General features: G+C 38.4%; 2 protein-coding genes across 3 annotated transcripts; both read right to left on the bottom strand.

Moving 5' to 3' along the window:
* Positions 1–59: 59 nt before the first annotated feature.
* Positions 60–6,919, bottom strand: b3gat3 (beta-1,3-glucuronyltransferase 3 (glucuronosyltransferase I)). 2 transcript variants are annotated; one of them, XM_081358949.1, is made up of 6 exons: positions 6,737–6,916; positions 6,428–6,619; positions 6,181–6,337; positions 3,364–3,718; positions 1,910–2,200; positions 60–1,146 (listed from the first exon to the last, which is right to left on the bottom strand). In XM_081358949.1, the coding sequence occupies exons 2-6, from the start codon at positions 6,513–6,515 to the stop codon at positions 1,048–1,050; spliced, it is 990 nt and encodes a 329-aa protein (XP_081215075.1). In that variant the 5' UTR covers positions 6,516–6,619; positions 6,737–6,916; the 3' UTR covers positions 60–1,047. The 2 variants fall into 2 exon arrangements, with proteins under 2 accessions (XP_081215075.1, XP_081215076.1); XM_081358950.1 differs by having other exon boundaries at positions 61–1,146; positions 6,428–6,613; positions 6,737–6,919.
* Positions 6,920–8,178: 1,259 nt separating this feature from the next.
* Positions 8,179–17,224, bottom strand: naa40 (N-alpha-acetyltransferase 40, NatD catalytic subunit). Its single transcript, XM_081350898.1, has 8 exons — positions 16,814–17,224; positions 14,707–14,802; positions 14,504–14,556; positions 14,293–14,388; positions 13,875–14,033; positions 9,615–9,698; positions 9,456–9,533; positions 8,179–9,227 (listed from the first exon to the last, which is right to left on the bottom strand). The coding sequence occupies exons 1-8, from the start codon at positions 16,817–16,819 to the stop codon at positions 9,083–9,085; spliced, it is 717 nt and encodes a 238-aa protein (XP_081207024.1). The 5' UTR covers positions 16,820–17,224; the 3' UTR covers positions 8,179–9,082.
* Positions 17,225–18,523: the final 1,299 nt, after the last annotated feature.

The raw sequence follows: 18,523 nt of genomic DNA on the forward strand, positions 1-18,523 counted from the left end.
ATAATGCAGGCTGATTACTTCAACAAAAGCATATACAATAGATGAACAACCTTGTAGCTTAGGGTAGTACTGTCTTTAATAGTTTATTAGTTATCGTTAAAAATCAATTCCCCTACACAGAAAGTGAAAGGGACCAAACTGTTGTACTACTGTATATTCAACTTCCTGTGAAGTGACCAACTCATGAATTGGAAGGGAATCAATACTTTAATTCAGAATTTTTCACATCTTGATTGACATATTTACATTCTTACATTTGGATTCAGTAAAACAGGTAGACCTCTAAAGCACAAAACAGAAAACTTTCCCAGCACATGGAATGACAAACTGTTCAGAAACTGAATTTATCTGCTTCAATCTAGTTTTTATATCGCCACCAGTATGATGATGTGCATAGCAACTCGAAATGTTATCACATTCTTTAACTGTTTTCACTCTTCGTTGTTTCACAGGGTCAAGTGACATCATCTGTACTTTACACCATGTCACCTGAAGCTTTACTATTGCCACGTACACAACATGCCACTGGATTAAAGATAATCACACCATTGTGATTCAAGAGATTATTAATGGCATAATTCACTTTTCAGTGAAAAAAGTATTTATTATCAAGACATAAGACAAGTACACCTAAAGAGACAGAGACATAGACAGCATAGACATAATGAGTTCATATTATAATAAATATTTTTCAAGCAAACCTCACACTTCTAATCTATAAATACAAGCTCATCACCTTAATGATTGATACCATATGTACAATTCCCTTTAAATATTGTTCAAGTGAACAGGTGATTAGGATGGTTTATGGGGTGCATGATGAATTATAACAATCCTTTTCCTTTTAAGCTGCAGGATTCTTTGTGTCCCTGCATTCCCCTGCACTCATCACCTCATGTCTTTGGTGTGCGGCCCAGAAATCACACTTACAGCAGTGTCTTCAGTACATTACAATTCACCTCTTGCCATTTAAATAAGAGAATCTGTTTGGCACAATGGAAGCGTGGATGTTTGGTAAAGTTCAGGCATGTTCTGAGGAGGTGGTGCTCACACCTCCACATCCGGATCTGAACCCAACCCTTGCTTCTGCAAAGCGTCTTCCCTCTTCATCTTTGGCTTCTCAGTTCGGGTGTGCCACACCAGCACCTGAGCAAGAGGAAAATCATTTCAATAGTACGTAAAGGAATAGTTGACCCATTCCAAAAGGGGTTGGGAAAAATTCTGATTTTAAGAATTGGCTCACTTTTAATATGAGCTGGAATTTAAAATGTATTCTCCACACAGAAATTTGAATTGGAAAAAGTGTAAATCCCTGAATAACAACTCAGAAAAGCAGGTCATGGGATTCAGAAATAATTCTTAATTTATTTACAAATGTACAACCCTGATTCCAACAAAAGTGGATTTCTTCCCTTCTGCTCTCGAATCTCATTTAGGTTTGTGCATGTCACATGACTGACCATGATGTAGTTACTAAATATACTAGAACTATTTAAAAACATATCCGGAATCTAACTGTTGCACTATGTTATTCAACTTCCTGTGAGGAACTCATGAATTGAAAGGGAGCCAATACTTTATTTTTTGTTGATTGAAATAAAATGAAATCTAAATATTATATGAAAAATGTAAACTACATGAAAATTAGAAATGTGTCCTTGGCAGCTAAGTAAAATAAGTGATAAAATTACTGAACTAAAACTAAAACAGAAATACAAATAAATGTATACTATTCAGAAATGAAAAAAATAATAAAAATGACAAAAGCACATACAAATTTATTTTCATTTACAAATGTGTAATAGCTAATAAACAGAATCCTCAAAAAAAAAAAAAAAGCCAAAAAATAAGCTCATATGCAGCAATGCTGGTTAATCTCCAAACTCTAGGTGCAGAATAAAGGATATACCTTGGAGCACAAGTCTGCTTTGGGTTCAAGGTCGTCCATAGTAACCAGGTGTTGAAGGAAACTACTTTCCAGGAAGCCCATCTGAGCGTCACCGTCAAACCGTGCTTCGGGATTGGTCATTACCAACCTCAGGGACACTGCAAAACCAGCCATGTCCATGGGGAAAGGGCGATTGGGGCGCCAGCCAGTGTGGAAACGCACAACCTTCCCATCCTCCACCACGGGCCGCTCAAATTTCATCCCGCCCACCAGACCCACGGGCCACACAGAGACACGGTATGTGTACCGCATCTGGGGATGATAGGAGGGAGAGTGTGAATGGAAAAGAAGTATGATATAGACACACAAAAAACAAATCAGGAGGCCTTGTGTCCATAGGCAAAGACTATGTACAGACCCAACATGGTTTTGAGAAGGGTTGGTGTAATTGAGACTCCAAAAGAAAACATCTGTTACACCTTTTTACACCTGAAGCACAGCTCCACCTGGAGGTTTAACCTGTAAACACCCATTAAATTACTTGAGATGATCCCAAGTTCAGTTTCATTGAAATTCTCCAAACCATTACAATACAATCTGGAACAAACTTTCACATCTGGAGAAGTTTTGCATCTAAATCTACCAGTAAAAACTTTATGAGTACCATTTTCTACATATAAGAATAATATAATTAATTAAAACGTCATTACGATCTTTTAAATAACACATGGAAGTACAGGAACTATGTAGTGATAAAAAAAATTGTTCATTATTTATTTATTTGTTTGTTAAAAAAATTTTTTTTAAACATTATAAAGAAAATCATAGTAGAAATAGTTTAGATATTCCTACAAAATTTGAGAAACCCGATCAGTAAGATCTTTTTAAAAGAAATTAATACTTTTATTCAGTACAGATGCATTAAATATCTTTATTATGTTACAAAAGATTTGGTTATCTGGACCACATGTGATGACCTACCCCAACCCCGCCCCTAAACCTACCCGTCACTGGGGTTACGACCAACCAAGAGCGGTTGTGGTCAGGTGTGGTCCGGATAACCGTATAGTACCAAAGATTTCTATTTCAAATACATTTGTCTTTTGAACTTTGTTAACCAAAGAATCCTTAAAAAAAATGTATTAGTTTCCAAAAAAATATGAATCACTGTTTTCAACATTGATAATAATAAGAAATGTTTCTTGAGCATCAAATCAGCATATTAGAATGATTTCTGAAGAATCATGTGACAATGAAGACTGGCGTAATGATGCTGAAAATGAATAAATTACATTTTAAAATATGAAAATAGAAAAGTTATTTTAAATTGTAATAATATTTCACAATATCACTGTACTTTTTGATCAAAAAAATGCAGCCTTGGTGAGCACAACAGACTTTCAAAAACATTGAAAAATGTTGCCGACCCCAAACTGTTTAACGGTAGTGTGTATTTAACCATTAAAACACCTCACCTCTTCAAAAAGCTGCAGGCTGTACGTGTTGTCATCATCAGCAAAGTACACCACAGCCTCCTCGAGGGCAGCCGCTTCCTTTCCCTCAGCAGCAGCACCCATCTCTCTGAGCCAGCGTAAACCCTCGTTCCTCTGCTCAGCTCCCCGAGGCTTCAGCCAGCTGGGATCCCCTTCCTGGAGCTTCCTGTCCCTGGGGGTCAGCTTGTGCAAGTGGGTGTAGGTCAGGCCAGATGCAGCCAGGAAGTCTGTGACGAGCGGAGTTGGCTGGGGAGCGTCCTCCACCACGATCCAGTGGAGCTGAGGAACATGGAGGAAGGTGAGAGACAAACGAGTGAGCTCAGCTTTCTGCACCAGTCTGGAGAGAGGATGAAGAGGGAGAAAGAGAGAGATTAAATTCTGTGCAGTTTAGGGTGACACTTTCCTCAAATTATTTTTTTACTCTTATCCACAAAACATGCAAACTTCATTCTGGAGATATTTTAAAGGCATAGCTCACCCCAAAATTGTGTTATTTACTCACCCTCAAGTTGTTCCAAACCAGTATGAGTTTCTTTCTTCTGTTGAACACAAAATATTTTTTTTCCTACTATGGAAATCATTAGGTGCCGTCAACTGTCTGGTTACCAACATTCTTTAAAATATATTATTTTGTGTTCAACAGAAGAAAGAAACTCATACAGGTTTGGAACAACTTGAGGATAAGTAATGACAAAATGTACATTTTTGGGGGAACTATCCCTTTAAAGCAGGGATAGGCAACTTCGGTCCTGGAGGGCCACTGTCCTGCAGAGTTTAGCTTCAGCCCTGATAAAAACTCACCTGCCTGTATCTATCTAGTAATCCTGAAAACATTGATTGCCTTGTTCAGGTGTGTTTAATTAGAGTTGGAGCTAAACTCTGCAGGACAGTGGCCCTCCAGGACCGGAGTTGCCTATCCCTGCTTTAAAGGTATAGTTCACTTTGAAATTAAATTTTGGTATGTTTTAGCTTACCTCAAGGGCATCCAAGATGTAGGTGTCTTTTTTTCCGCAGTAGTTTCAATTTTGATATTTTAGGTCAAACCGTTCTTGTCTGTCAGTCGTATAATGCAGGTCTACGGTCACTGTCTCAAAGAGCATGCACAAAGTCCAAATTAAACGATTCCCCATCGTAAGTACACATTGATGGCCTAAGACACGAAACGAGCGGTTTGTGTGAGAAAACGAACAGTATTTATATCGTTTTTACCTCTTATACACAGCCACGTCCAAGTGATCTGAGGGCGCTCGCGCATCCTAGTGTGTGACGTGTGCGCAGACTGGTGCATAGATATATACACTAGATGTCGCCTTGGCTACGGCAGTTCATTGGAACGAATGTCTTTAAAGCAAAATCTAGTGTATATATCTATGCACCAGTCTGCGCACACGTCACACACTAGGATGCGCGAGCGCCCTCAGATCACTTGGACGTGGCTGTGTATAAGAGGTAAAAACAATATAAATACTGTTAGTTTTCTCACACAAACCGCTCGTTTCGTGTCTTAGGCCATCAATGTGTACTTACGATGGGGAATTGTTTAATTTGGACGATGGGGAATTGTTTAATTTGGACTCTGTGCATGCTCTTTGAGACAGTGACCATAGACCTGCATTATATGACTGACAGACAAGAACGGTTTGACCTAAAAATATCAAAATTGAAACTACTGCGGAAAAAAAGACACCTACATCTTGGATGCCCTTGAGGTAAGCTAAAACATACCAAAATTTAACTTCAAAGTGAACTATCCCTTTAATGCATGAAGGGCCATTCAGAACGCATTTTTGCGTTTAAAAAAGCGAGATGCAGGGAAGTGGAATGGAAAAAAGCACAAGGTCTAGAGATGCACTTTTTAAAAGTTGAACTTCTTTTAACTTGAGCACCGCCTTTTGTAGAATGCCATGTCATGCGCAAGACACGGCAAACAATCTCGCGCATGTTTACATAAAGAACAATGAAAAATCAGTGCAGTGGATTGCAAGAATGTGAGATGCAGGGTAGTGAAGTAAAAACAGAAAGTTCTAGAGACGTTTTTTAAAAAGTTGAACTTCTTTTAACTTGCACACAAAGTTTTTTGAATGCGTGTCATCAGCGAGGTGTTGAAAGAAACACGAGACACAAAAGCGACAATGGTCAAACACGTCAGTCTAGCGCATGTTTACATAGAAATAAAATGGAAAAGAATGCAAAAACGTGTTCTGTGTGAACGCTCCCTAAGAATGTTCACCATGTAGCTGTATACAGTATTTGCATACTGCAAAGTTTAGGGGCTGTTCACACAGAATGCACTTTTGCTATGAAAATTATGAGCAGTGGAACATGAGCACTGACTCATTTCCATAATTGGCTCTTTTTAACAGTAGGTTGCAAAAAATCGGTTTCAAAACGATTCTTTACGTTTAGTTTAGGACGTCTCTGATGTAGCATTTCAAATAGTAGTCCCAAATTTACACTGCAAAAGTGGCACAGAAGTGCTTCTGAAGTGGTAGTTAGGTGCATTTTACACAGCAATAACGGAATAAACAGTATATGAACGGTATAATACTAAGGGTTGAGGTGGGTCAGAGCAGGCATCATTTAGTCTTGCTTTTATCCGGCATTGCGTCTTTACACTGAATTTTGAGCAGGCACAGACCAGCCGTAACTCGCCTGTGTAAAGACGCCTTAACAGTCCCAAAACTTAAACACTGTTCTAGTGATGCCTTGCCAACTTTTATATGTCCTTCAGTAAAACTAGTTGACAGGAATGAATGACATTGCTGCATACTTGTAATCTTGAAACAGCTGCCTACATACCTTGCATATGTGGGTGTTATCACATAAATTTTGGGCACATCAGTCTTCTTCAGCTCTGATGTTTTTATGTGCTCCTGCAGCTTCTGAAGCTCCGTTCGCAGATGAGAGATCTGCTGGTCTTGAGACATGCCATGATCCCTGCAGTCACAGCGCTGACCTGCAGAGAAGATTCACTGTCATGGTTAACAATGGCTGATTCAAGGCCGAATGAACAAAGTAATGATGATGATAGTGATTCCAGTCTTACCCAACTGCATCAGCGCATAGATGAGTCCTAGCAGTGACACCATGAAGTACATGACAAACACAGTCTTCAGCTTCAGCCTCATTCTCATGATGACCTGCTGATGCAGAAATCAAGACTGACGGAGAAAGGGCGATGAAACCGGTGATCATGAAGACAGCCCATGTGAATGCATCATAACAACCAAGACTACAGCTGGCGAAAAAAAACAAATTAGAGATGGTTTGCAGCTTCCCAAATGAAAATAAAATCAGATATCAATTTCAGTATATGTGAATTTACGGTAACAACTAATGTAGTTTAATAAATTACACTCAATGTTGTGCATTAAGGCAAAGCTGAGATGAATAAATCCTTTCCGGTCGCTTCATTGTGTGTATTACAGGCAGCGTTGTGCGTCTCTATGTACACTAGACAAGCGCAATATGATGTACAGCGATCCCATTCATCCACTGCGCAGTACCAACAACTTCCGCTTTGAATGTGTAACACGGTAAATTATCTCCTGAAGCATGGAAATAAACCATAGTTCCGCCCGCTAACTTTTGTTCCAAGGACGTTAAACCTTTAACCATTTATAAGAAAAACTCCAGTGAGTGAAATAGCACTGGAGTTATTTTTTGTATTATGACCTATTGTGAAATAGATAAAAAGATAAAACCTTTAAAACACAAAGTGCATTTCATCATTATCATAACCACCATGAATATAACTTACTGATTTTGAAATGTCATTGTAGTGATTAAAAGATATCCAAGGGTCTGACTTAGCTGATTACATTTCTATTTAATGATAAAATACTCTTAATTTATTCCAACAGCTTTCATATGAGAATGTGTTGCTTATTCAGGCGGAAAGAACTTACATGCATCTTTTATGTCCATCAGAAGGTAGTGTTGTGCTGTCTGAATTATCCCATTGTTTCCCAAACAATTATTTTAGAATAATGAAACGTGTGATTATGTATATTGTTCAACTCAATCTATACTATAAATGAATTAGTTTATAAATTAAAAGAAATGAATCCTTTTATTCACTGATCAAAAGTGTCAGGAAAGACTTTTACATTTCAATTATTTTTCCAATAAATGCTGATCTTTTGAACTTTTTATCCATCAGAGTCTTGAGCATGACATTATTAAGTAGCACAACTGTTTTTAATATTGATAAATGTTAATTGAGCATCACATCAGCATTGTAGAGGGATCATGATTCATGTGACACTGAAAAATGGCTGCTAAAAATTCAGCTTTGCCATCACAGGAATAAATTGCATTTTAAAACGAATTAAAGTAGAAAAAAGTTATTTTAAACCATACGTTTCACAGCACTACTGTTTTATTGTAGCTATCAAATATAACGCAGCCTATAGGTGAGCATAAGAGACTTCTTTCAAAACCACCATAAAATAAAACACTTATCCACCCCAAACTTTTGAATTGGTAGAGTATATTTATCAAATCCATTACATAAATATATATTTTTTAATTTCTAATGTAAAATTTGAAATAGTGCCATAACCAAACATTCCTTACATAAACATATGAGGATGCTTTGTCTCTCTTGAAGTTCAAAGGACTCATACAACAAAGCAGCCTTTCTTAATAAAACTGAGGGTGGGGATTTGTTTATCAGAGTCTCAGCTGATAACAGTGTCTATCAGTTTTCCCCCAGCTAACATCCATAGTTAAGAACAACCTTTTCAAGATACATTTGAAACAGAAAAACAAATCATTCCACTAAATATCAAGAAGTCAAACAAGATTCCTTTATTTGTTGCATACAAATCAAACGCATAACAAAGCTGGAATGACCTTTCGTTTCAGTTCAACAGGAGAGCACAAGACAGAAACACTCATCTCTCAAACTGTTTTTAAGTGTTGTATATCATTTTCCAATGTTTTTGAAGGCAAATAAAATGTACATGGCAAACAGATTATATACAGTGAAGAAAAGTGGAAATATACAGTAATGACATGATAAAAGAATGTTATGATAAAAAAAGTAAAATGAAAGTATATATCTACCATAGCTAACATGCCAACCTCTTTATCAAATCAAACATCAACATAATCCTCATCCATCAGTTCCCTAATATAGCTGTTATAAAACATTTTGTTGAATGACCTGAGACAGTCTAAGTGATTACGAATTATAAACAGTACAGACTGTAGTTTTCATATTCTTGAAGTGAGAAGCAAACTTTTGCTTTTAGTTAAAATACATTTACCCTGAAAAGTGGTATAGAGTAAAATGGCTGCAATAACCACTGTGACCAACACCTGCATTCACTCAACGGACGATGAGTGAGGGAAACTTTCTGAAAAAACAACAAGAAAAAAGCAGGCTTTTTTCGGATGACCCTCACCATGCTGATACCTGAGGTGAGAGAAGTCACATTTGGCTCACAGTGGCTTTTACTGCTATTTTTTGTCATTCAAACCTTTATGTAACTGAGAAAAGCATACTATCGCTTATTACGTGAAATGCTGGATGAGCTTTTTTAAGTTAAAAACCAAGAGCAAGCATAGAGGGGGTTTCATTGATGAATATGGGCAGGAGAGTCTGTTTTAAGGGCTTTCTAAGAGGGGATTGTGGGAGATGGGATGTGGGGAATGAGGATGAGGAAGCTCTGAAAGAACACATGAAGGCTTGCTTTTAATGGCAGCAGCCTCCACAGTGGCCGCCCCCATGCGCATGCCCCGACACGTCGCCATATTTTGTTCTCCGGCTCAGAATCTCATAGGAGCAATCTTCTCCACAGCAACCGGACATACTGGGTGACGTTTCGTCAATCTCAAACCTGAAAGAAAGAGGGCAGCCATTGGTGAATTCATATTTTAACACTGAATAAGCATTGCAGATTTTTTTAGTAGTTGGCTAGGCACTCGTTGCTATGGCAACTGCTGTCATCCAGTGTTTGGTCTATCACAGAGGCCTGTATAAAAATCTGCATTCAGAAGAGGAACAGGAATTTCATAGTGAGTGAGGAAGTGTTGAATGTGTATTAGTCCAGAAGGACAGGACTTACTGTAAAGCCTCCCTAAAGAACTGGTAAGCCCCATGATTGTGTTTAAATACAGTCAGCATGACCTTTTTCATTTGCGTGCTGAGGAAAGAGAGTGAATTATGAGTTTTGGTAAAAGTGCTACACAGGAATAAATTCTTGGAGTGCTGTGTTTGTTGGCACCTGTTGGCGATAAGCTGAAGGATTTGGATGAGAAATTTCCCCAGGCCTTTCCGTCTGACTTTACTCTCCAGTTGGACTTCATAACTGAGGAAACATAATTAGAATCAGTCAGATACAAACAGCAATCACTGAGGTCATGTGTCTTACATGACTCAGAGAATCAGTGAAGTCGCACGTTGCAAAAATAACAATCGAGACAGAAGCCCTCCCACACACTCACAAAAACAATATGTGCAATGATAAACGGACAGACATGCACAATACATCAATAAGCTGATAATTGTTTTCATGTTAAGGACAATAACTGATTAATTCAATCCTATTTTGTCTAAAATGTTAAATAAAACAAAAAAATTAAATCAATACTTTTAAATGATACGTTAATTTTGGCATAACACTATAATATACTGTCGGGAAAATGGATATACATTTTTTAGATTTTCTAAAAAATATTATTAGTGTTTGCACCTGGTATTAAGAAAGTTTTCATCAATCTGATCACAAGTAGACGATGCTAAATAACAGGTGCAAACGGGGTCTAAAGTAGCGGCTCCTGGCCGTTAATGCGTACCTCTCGCCAAAATTCAACCTAGGGTCTTTTTGTGAACCTACCCGAGGCAAACTTTCGTTTAAAAGCATAATTAGGATGGAAACGCCACTTAAGATTGACTGCATTTTCGGTCAAATTGCCTTTTGAATGGGAGTGCTAGGGGCACTTCTATGATAGCATCAAAATCATTTTTTTTTAAACACTAAGAAGGCTCGACACAACATGAAACTTTGCTCGAAGTATCACCAGGGGCTCAACACATGAACTTGAGCATTGAGAACATTGTGTACACAGAGTTTACTAAAAAGAAAGGTTTTGAACAACTCACTTTAGCTGTTGTTGTTGTTTCCGACCCTCTGCATTTTGTCAGTCAAAAACAGTCGATCTCCGAATGCGAATGAACTGACTCCATAGGAGGAAATGTCATGAAGTTGTAATTTCAATAAAAAGCATGATAACTTAGCCACTTAATTTCAAAACATGCTGAGCTTTGGGTAATCAAAATTACATTACTACTGTCCTTTATTGGCATCATGGGAATCTTGGTCAGCCGTCCAAGATTGTTGGGCTCAGCATGAGCAATAATAAGCACACCCATCCCCCACCCATTTCAACATGACTCCTATTGTAACACGTCCAGGTTAGGCTACCTGTGCCCCTCTTATCCACTAACTAACGGACATAGTAGTAAAGGCAGACTTTTCAAATGCCATGCACAATTTCACTCCATGTACAGATCCGTGTAAAAACTTTACGACTTTGTGATTCAAAGACTAGCAAACACACAAAGTTTAATGATGCACAGATACCCCATCCCATTTCTAGCTGTCGTCACTAACATTTCGATAGAATATAACCAAAAGTGCATTACCTCCACTCTTTCTGCAGCAACTTGTAGGCCTACAGCTCTTGGAATAGCATTTTCCCTCAAAAACGATTTCTTTGGTATTCCTTTTGTTGTAGGCACCCTGAAGTCGCCATCGTCAAAGTGGTCACTACAGACTCTCGAGTCCTTCTGTCTTAGCGTCTCGGTCGGCGTGTTGATGTCTACTTGCAAAACAAGCAGCCACATATTTAGTATATCCCTTGTGCACCGAAACGGCAGTCTGTGAAAAGTTTCTGGGATGTTTCTTTTCATCTTCTTCTCACACCCAGGAAAAGCACAAAAACGAACCATCTTGATTTACGAAAAAAATAAAAATAAAATAAAAGGATGAACGCCTGTCTCTTGCAAGTCCCCTGCAAGGCTCCTGCATTCTAACCTCACTCACGTAATCCGGCAACAAAGCTTCACGCGAGAGTTTACGTCAACTAAGATTACATTATTTTCACTGATATATTGAATGAAACTCCTTGTTTATTATTATTATTTGAATAGATATTGCCATGAGCTAAGTGGCTAAGTTATCATGCTTTTCATTGAAATTACAACTTCATAACATTTCCTCCTATGGAGTCAGTTCATTCGCATTCGGAGATCGACTATTTTTGACTGCCAAAATGCCGAGGGCCGGAAACAACAACAGCTACAGTGACTTGTTCAAAACCTTTCTTTTTAGTAAACTCTGTACACAAACAATGTTCTCAATGCTCGAGTTCACGTGTAGAGCCCCTGGTGATACTACGAGCAAAGTTTCATGTTGTGTCGAGCCTTCTTAGTGTTTTAAAAAATAGCGATTTTGATGCTGTCATAGAAGTGCCCCTAGCACTCCCATTCAAAAGGCAATTTGACCGAAAACGAAAATACGGTCAATCTTAAAAGTGGCATTTCCATCCTAATTATGCTTTTTAACGAAAGTTTGCCTCGGGTAGATTCACAAAAAGACCCTAGGTTGCATTTTGGCGAGAGTTACGCTTTAATTTAGGTAGGGCAGATTCTTGGTCTTAGCGCTAGTTTATGATAAACATTTTGTAAGCTTTATTTCCTAATCGCTGAACACATCAGACACACTTTTGGCAGAATTCTAATGTCCTTGCGTTATTCAGCCTGAGGGTGGCGCTCTAATGATTATTGACAGCCTTTAGTACACACAACAAACGGATAGAATGCCATCTTAGAATTGCTTTAATGTAGTATTTATTGCATCTGAATGTCGTTTTAAAACATTGCAAGGTATGTAGGAATTCCAGAGAGGAATGTCTATTCTCAGAACAAACATAAAAAACATTAGAACTACTGTGTATAAAGGCTATTCACAAGAGCAAGTTTAAATTAAATGGTTTATACTTTCATTAATTTGATAAGCTACTCCACATAGGATGAACAGACATGCCAACTAGTTAATAACCTGATGCAGACACATAGCTGAAGCTGAATGATAGCGTCTTGGTCTGAAGCAAGGTTCACGTAAGGTAACGTGATAATAAGTGGGGCAGCCTGAAATCTCAATTACGTGCTGCAGTTCCACTTTTCACCACAAATTTACATTGGACATTCCGAGAACAAATTTTGTCCATTAGATCGAAAGATCTGAAAACCACCCATACACCTCTCCCTTTGCATAAATCAGGACAGAAGTGGTTGAAAGTGGACAAAAGAGATTAAAACACCAGGTGTAAACGGGAATATGTCTCCCTCATCTATTTTGATCCGATCGACCTTAATACTGGGTGTAATAAAAAGGTGTAAACACGGCCTAAGTTAGTGTTAAGCCGCGTTTCCACCTCAGGAACTTTCCTCAGGAACTAGGGACTTTGGGGTGGTAATCGGTGTGTTTCAACCACAGGAACCAGGGTCTAAATGAAGTTCCGTGTAAATATTTACCCCTCTGCAAGTCCCTGCTTGCAAGGTAGTACTTTTTCAAAGTACAGGAACTTTTGGGTGGGACTTGGGCGCTGAACATGCTGATTGGTTGAGTTCATGCCGCATTTTGATTGGTTGACTCCACGCAGCATTTTATTTCAACCACCATCTGTTGCGGTGCGTGCAGTAACAGTTGTTTGCTATTCGAATCAACAATGAAGTTTAAAAAATAAGACAGATGGACCGACGACGAGGTTCAGGCTTTATTAAGCTTAAATTCAGAGGATGAAATCCAGTGGGAACTGTAAAGTAGCGCGCAGTCCTGCGTCACCGGACTAATTTGCCTAATCTTCACGGTACTTTAGACAGCGGTGGAAACGCAGACAGCAACAGGTCTGGGGGGAAAAAAGTTCCTGGGACAAATCGTTCCGTCTACAGTCTTTACCTCTATCAGCCAATAACCAAAATTGTACTAAAACATTGTGCATTCTGAGGAGCCGTTTACATAACACCGTTTTCAACTAAAAACAGAAAACTTTGTGCGTTTTGGTCGTTTATTTACATGACAACAGCGTTTTGGGGCCTTGAAAACTGGTTTCAATGTTTTCAATAACCGTAATGGTCTCAGTGGACACTACAAAAACGCAAATTTGTGCAAACCATGACGTAATGCACGTGTGTATGACTTGTTCAGTCTATAGGCGCCAAGTGTTTCTTTACAAAGTGACGATGCCAACTACTGGCCTGGCATGAACACAAAATGTAGTCATTTGAGGACCCGTGGGAACAGGAATCATTTTGACAGCATTGTTGTCTGAACGCAAAAAACGCCAAGGAAAAACTTTTCGGTTTTTAGGACATCGTTGTCATGAAAACGTACCCTTAATAAACTGACAGACTTTCAATAATCCTGAAAGAGAAATTCAAAGCTGTCCCGTGTGATCAGTAATAATTAAAGCAACATTACCAATATAAAACCTCATCTCCACACTCCACGTCAAATCGAAAGTGGGAAAATGCTAAAGGCGTGGAGTCAGCATCAAAGGCCAGGAGATACCATGCTCTCTCGTCCTTCATCTCCTCCCTTTTCTCTCTCTCCTTCCATCCCCACTCACTCTGTTCATATCTGCCAAAACAATGGAACAACAATTCACATTTCGCAGAAGCAGCACATGTACATTTATTTACTTGTTCACAGGGACATTTCTCACAAAACTGAATGTCAAAGGGACACAAAATGCTAACAGGCATCCATTAAGAAGCTAAACGGGACAGCTCAAGATGCCAGACACTAAAAATGTGACAATTAAAGCAGCATAAACTTCAAAGGCAGTAACAATATGGGATGTTGGATTACCCCACATGTTGACTTGCTCAATACCTACAGCGTCTGCATGTTGGCTCTAGTCAACTCATAGGCCCACTCCACTGTATCTGGATTCAATGCAGCTACCCGTTTACACTCAATCACCAGGTTTAGCCTGTGACCGATTCAGACATTCACAATATTAGTATAGCGTTAAAAAAAATGAAATTTTTAGTTCACCAGTTTACAGGCAGACACATCTGGTAAAGGGGAAAACAAAGACAACATACCCATTTCTGTCATACTTTTTGAACACTGGCATGGCAGACAGAGGATCTTCAAGCTGTTAAAATGGTAAAAAAATAAATATAGGACACACTGCATCAATATTCCTCTATCGCAAGAGCCTAAACAAACATTGCATACACAATTTTAAAACAAGTCCACACATATTTTGAAAATGTTTCTTTCAGATGTTCTCAATTAGTCATACCTTATTGGCTGCTTCCACCTTAGCACACACTGCATCCATAGCTGCCCGTTCTTCAAGTCTTCTCTGCTTTTTCTCCTTTGCTCGGTTTGATTTTCTCTAAATGGTAACGGAAAGACATACTGTCAAACACCACCCTCAGATAAAGACTGAACAAAACCATCTGAAAAATGCATACTTTATATTACAACAAATCTGGGAAAATTCAGAGCAAATATAAACAGGCATCTGATAAAGTTTTTAATAATTCTACTCTAGAGAGCAGGGTGGTTGATGGTCGGAATAACATGAATAGACATATAGTAAGTTCTGAAATGAACTGAATCAACACTGGTTTAAATTAAGCCGAATAATGGCACTATTGTTTTCTGTAGAGCTGCTTTACAGCTGAAATTGAAGTCATTACATAACTGATTGATTTTACAACATTAAAAAGAGTTAGTTCACCCAAAAATCTAAATTCTGTCATTAATTTCTCTCCCTCATGTTGTTCCAAACCTGTAAGACTTTCGTTCATCTTCAGAACACAAATAAAGATCTCTTTAATAAAATCTCTGTTGACAGTTACGCAACTGACACTTTTAATGTTTCAAAAAGTTCATAAAGAGGAACATACAAAGATCGTAAAATTGGTAGTTGCGTAACTGTCAACGAAGGGACAGAAATTCTCAGATTTCATCAAAAAGATAATCTGTGACCTGAAGATGAACGAAAGTCTTACGGGTTTGGAAAGACATGAGGGTGAGTAATCAATGACAGAATTATCATTTTTGGGTGAACTATCCCTTTAAGACTGTTATTTTCCTGTTTATTACATTGAAGCTGCTTTGAAAGACTGTATTGTATAAAGCACAGTATAGAAAAATGTGACTTGACTCAAAATCTGAGACATTTGATAATCTTGGATCTTTTGACCCGAACTTGAAGGCTTTTGGAAAAACTTAAAACAATCTGATATTAAATGAAGACTAAGCGGATCATCAAATCAAGAACATTTTGCACAGACGGTCAGATGTTCCATCGAAGCACAAGATGCTCTCGAAATGTTATTTTGAACTTGTCCATAAGATTTGGAATTAAATGCTTATTTTAACATATTTACCAATTAATAAATAATATTAGCTAGCAATTTACAAAATGTTTTAGTTTATTTTAGCTTTATAAATAATTATTGCACAAAAGCTGAAAATCTCAAATAATTATCCAGGTCTATATGCATCCATCTCAAGCAAATTGCATTTGTTTCTACTTCATGGAGGTTAGTGACCCATTTGTGGACATCATATGATAGTGGTATGTCTGTAAATGTGAGGATTTAAAGCCCGTTTAAAAAACTACAATCTACATTATCAGGAAGAGTACATATCTAGCTCGAGGAGCAGAAGCAAGCTTTTCTTTAGCTCAAGGTATAGTAAAGGCAAGAGAAGCAGGAAACAGGTGCTGAGAACACAAAGCACGTGGAGATGAACGTGGTTATTAATAGTTTTCTAAGGGCTTGACGATGGAGGGATCAGTACATAAAGTTCACTACTGCCAGACAAATGTATCATTCCCAACCCTGCGGACCGAGCACTAGCGCTGCCGTGAAGGGTTTGATCTCGCAGTTGGTAATGGCATCATGCGAATTAAAAGCCTGTATTATGGAGCTCAAATACACCATTTCTGACCAGCTCCTACTATGACTTTGATGCATCGACTGTTGGAAACTGATAATACAGGCAGTTTGATGAAAACAGCAACAGTTTGCCGTGTTATATGTATCAGTGTTATTGTGCTTAGTGTTAAAGAAATGGCGCAGTCGACGAGGCACCTGAAATGAACCAGAAACCATTTGAAGTGGACATTTGTGTACTTAGATGGACACTACAATAATCTATTCGGGACCAGAACATCTTTAAACCACCAAATTTTCACCACCACCCCCTCGTTATTCACGAGCTCCAGGTTTTTACCTCCAGCACACACACCCAACACACACATGCATTCACATACACTCTTTCCGGGGATCATGATTTGCTTCCATCAGTCTTTGTTCAAATTGCCGCACACATTTATCAAAACCCAAGAAAGAGCAAAGCTAACAACATACAACATGGACATACAAACTCACCCCCATTGTGCAGATTTTATACGACCACCTTGACGCGACTAGTGCACTCTAAAATGCTTTAAAGAAGTTAGAGATCAGAAGATGAGATGTGGTCTGTGGTAAAGAATGTTAAAAATGCTAACGAGCGAGCTAGTCTGATATAATACAGGAGCTCGCGGGGTTGGCAGCTTGAAAAACACTCTATATAGGAACTAGCGACGGCTGTTCGCTTTTATTTTTTCCTGCGAGATTCGCGCCAAGAAGCGGGGACGAAATTTCCGCGCTCTACTCTCCCTTTCTTTATCTCCTTCTCCTTTCCTCCCTCCCTCTCTTCACTCTTTTCTTTCCCTCTCAGCAACACTGGGCATTAGCCGTTGAGTCTTGGGGAAATGACGACATAGGGTTTGAGGTTAAGGGTCAAGCTCTCTCCACATGCTTCCTCATGTTGAAAAGGTGTTTAGTAACCTAGAGCTGTAAAGATAAATTGTTGTTAATGACAAGTAATTGATATAAATGGCAGTTTTCTTTGATGATTATTGTGAATGCTGTTTTTTTTTTGCAACCTAAAACATTCTTTCAAAAATTAGGGGATACAGGATACTTAAAAAGCCACAAAATAAATATATTGTGCACAAGTTATATAAAATGTTGTTTTTAAATCACATTTGCATATTCTATTGGAATATATTCAATCACATCAAGAAGAAAGCATTCCGAATAAGCTGTATAGAACAGGACAGTTCTGTGACATCATGACTGTTTGCTAATACAACCTGATTTACAAATGGAGGAAAATAGAAAGTGTCTTTATTTATTGTTGGCATCCATCATCTCCTCGAATCCTTTTATTTCATGTAATGGCACTCCAAAACTAAAACTACATCAGTGATGTAGGCCTATTTGTTTCCTTGGAGTCTTTGTAAACTCGAGTGTAACATTTATTACCCTTTAGCCTGTCACCCTCAGGATTTATTTTTGCAATGGCTTCATTCATAAGGAATTCCATAATCCATATGCCAACTCTGAATCCTTGTTTGTGTATTCTATGTGCAAGGTGCATCAGTAAAACAATGCAAGATTGGGTCACAATGAAACATGGTGTCTCTATGTTTGATGATTTTTATTTTTATTTTATTTTTTGGCTCGGAATGGCCACATTGGGTCATAAATGAAATGAATTAGCTTTTAATGTTAGAGAAATGCTTGGTATCATATTTATATGATAATAAATATATTTATTATAAGGGATATATATATATATGTTTTTAGGTGATCCACCACCTGACCAACATTGTCCTTATTAGGGAATGGAGTATTTTCAGAGGCCTATAATGACCCTACAGTACCTCTTTTGTCCACAAGGGTGCACTAGTTGACAATACAGGGCAGCAACTTAAGTTGCTACTGTGGAGGAACTGCTACTGTGTGTCTCCACCTTGGAGAATTATCATGGCTTGAACTGCATCGAGTGCGTGTTTAAATACCAGTGGTGATTCATTTCAATACATCGAACACTACAGTAAACTTTGAACCTCACACATCTAGGATGGTCTTGACATATCCCTTGCTGAACACCAATTGCTTGTTTATTATAAACAATCCACAGCCATAATAACTTATAAGGTCTATCCATGTGTTGAACGCAAAGAACGCTGCATATTCTTGACCACGCCCCTCCCGCAGATGGGCCGTCACGAAGCCCCGCCCCGAACCTTTTGTTTTCGGGTAATC

This window comes from Scardinius erythrophthalmus, assembly GCF_964197995.2.
Source record: "Scardinius erythrophthalmus genome assembly, chromosome: 2".
NCBI lineage: Eukaryota > Metazoa > Chordata > Actinopteri > Cypriniformes > Leuciscidae > Scardinius > Scardinius erythrophthalmus.

Excerpts from the sequence above, each read along its gene's own strand:
- naa40 (XM_081350898.1), bottom strand. Across the intron at positions 9,534-9,614 it reads CTTCAGCTTATCGCCAACAG|CACGCAAATGAAAAAGGTCA; the intron begins GTGCCAACAAAC and ends CTCTTTCCTCAG. Across the intron at positions 9,228-9,455 it reads TTCTTTAGGGAGGCTTTACA|GTTTGAGATTGACGAAACGT; the intron begins GTAAGTCCTGTC and ends TCTTTCTTTCAG.
- b3gat3 (XM_081358949.1), bottom strand. The coding sequence starts at position 6,515 with ATGAGAATGAGGCTGAAGCTGAAGACTGTGTTTGTCATGTACTTCATG. Across the intron at positions 3,719-6,180 it reads ATAACACCCACATATGCAAG|ACTGGTGCAGAAAGCTGAGC; the intron begins GTATGTAGGCAG and ends TCCTCTCTCCAG. Across the intron at positions 2,201-3,363 it reads GCCTGCAGCTTTTTGAAGAG|ATGCGGTACACATACCGTGT; the intron begins GTGAGGTGTTTT and ends TATCATCCCCAG.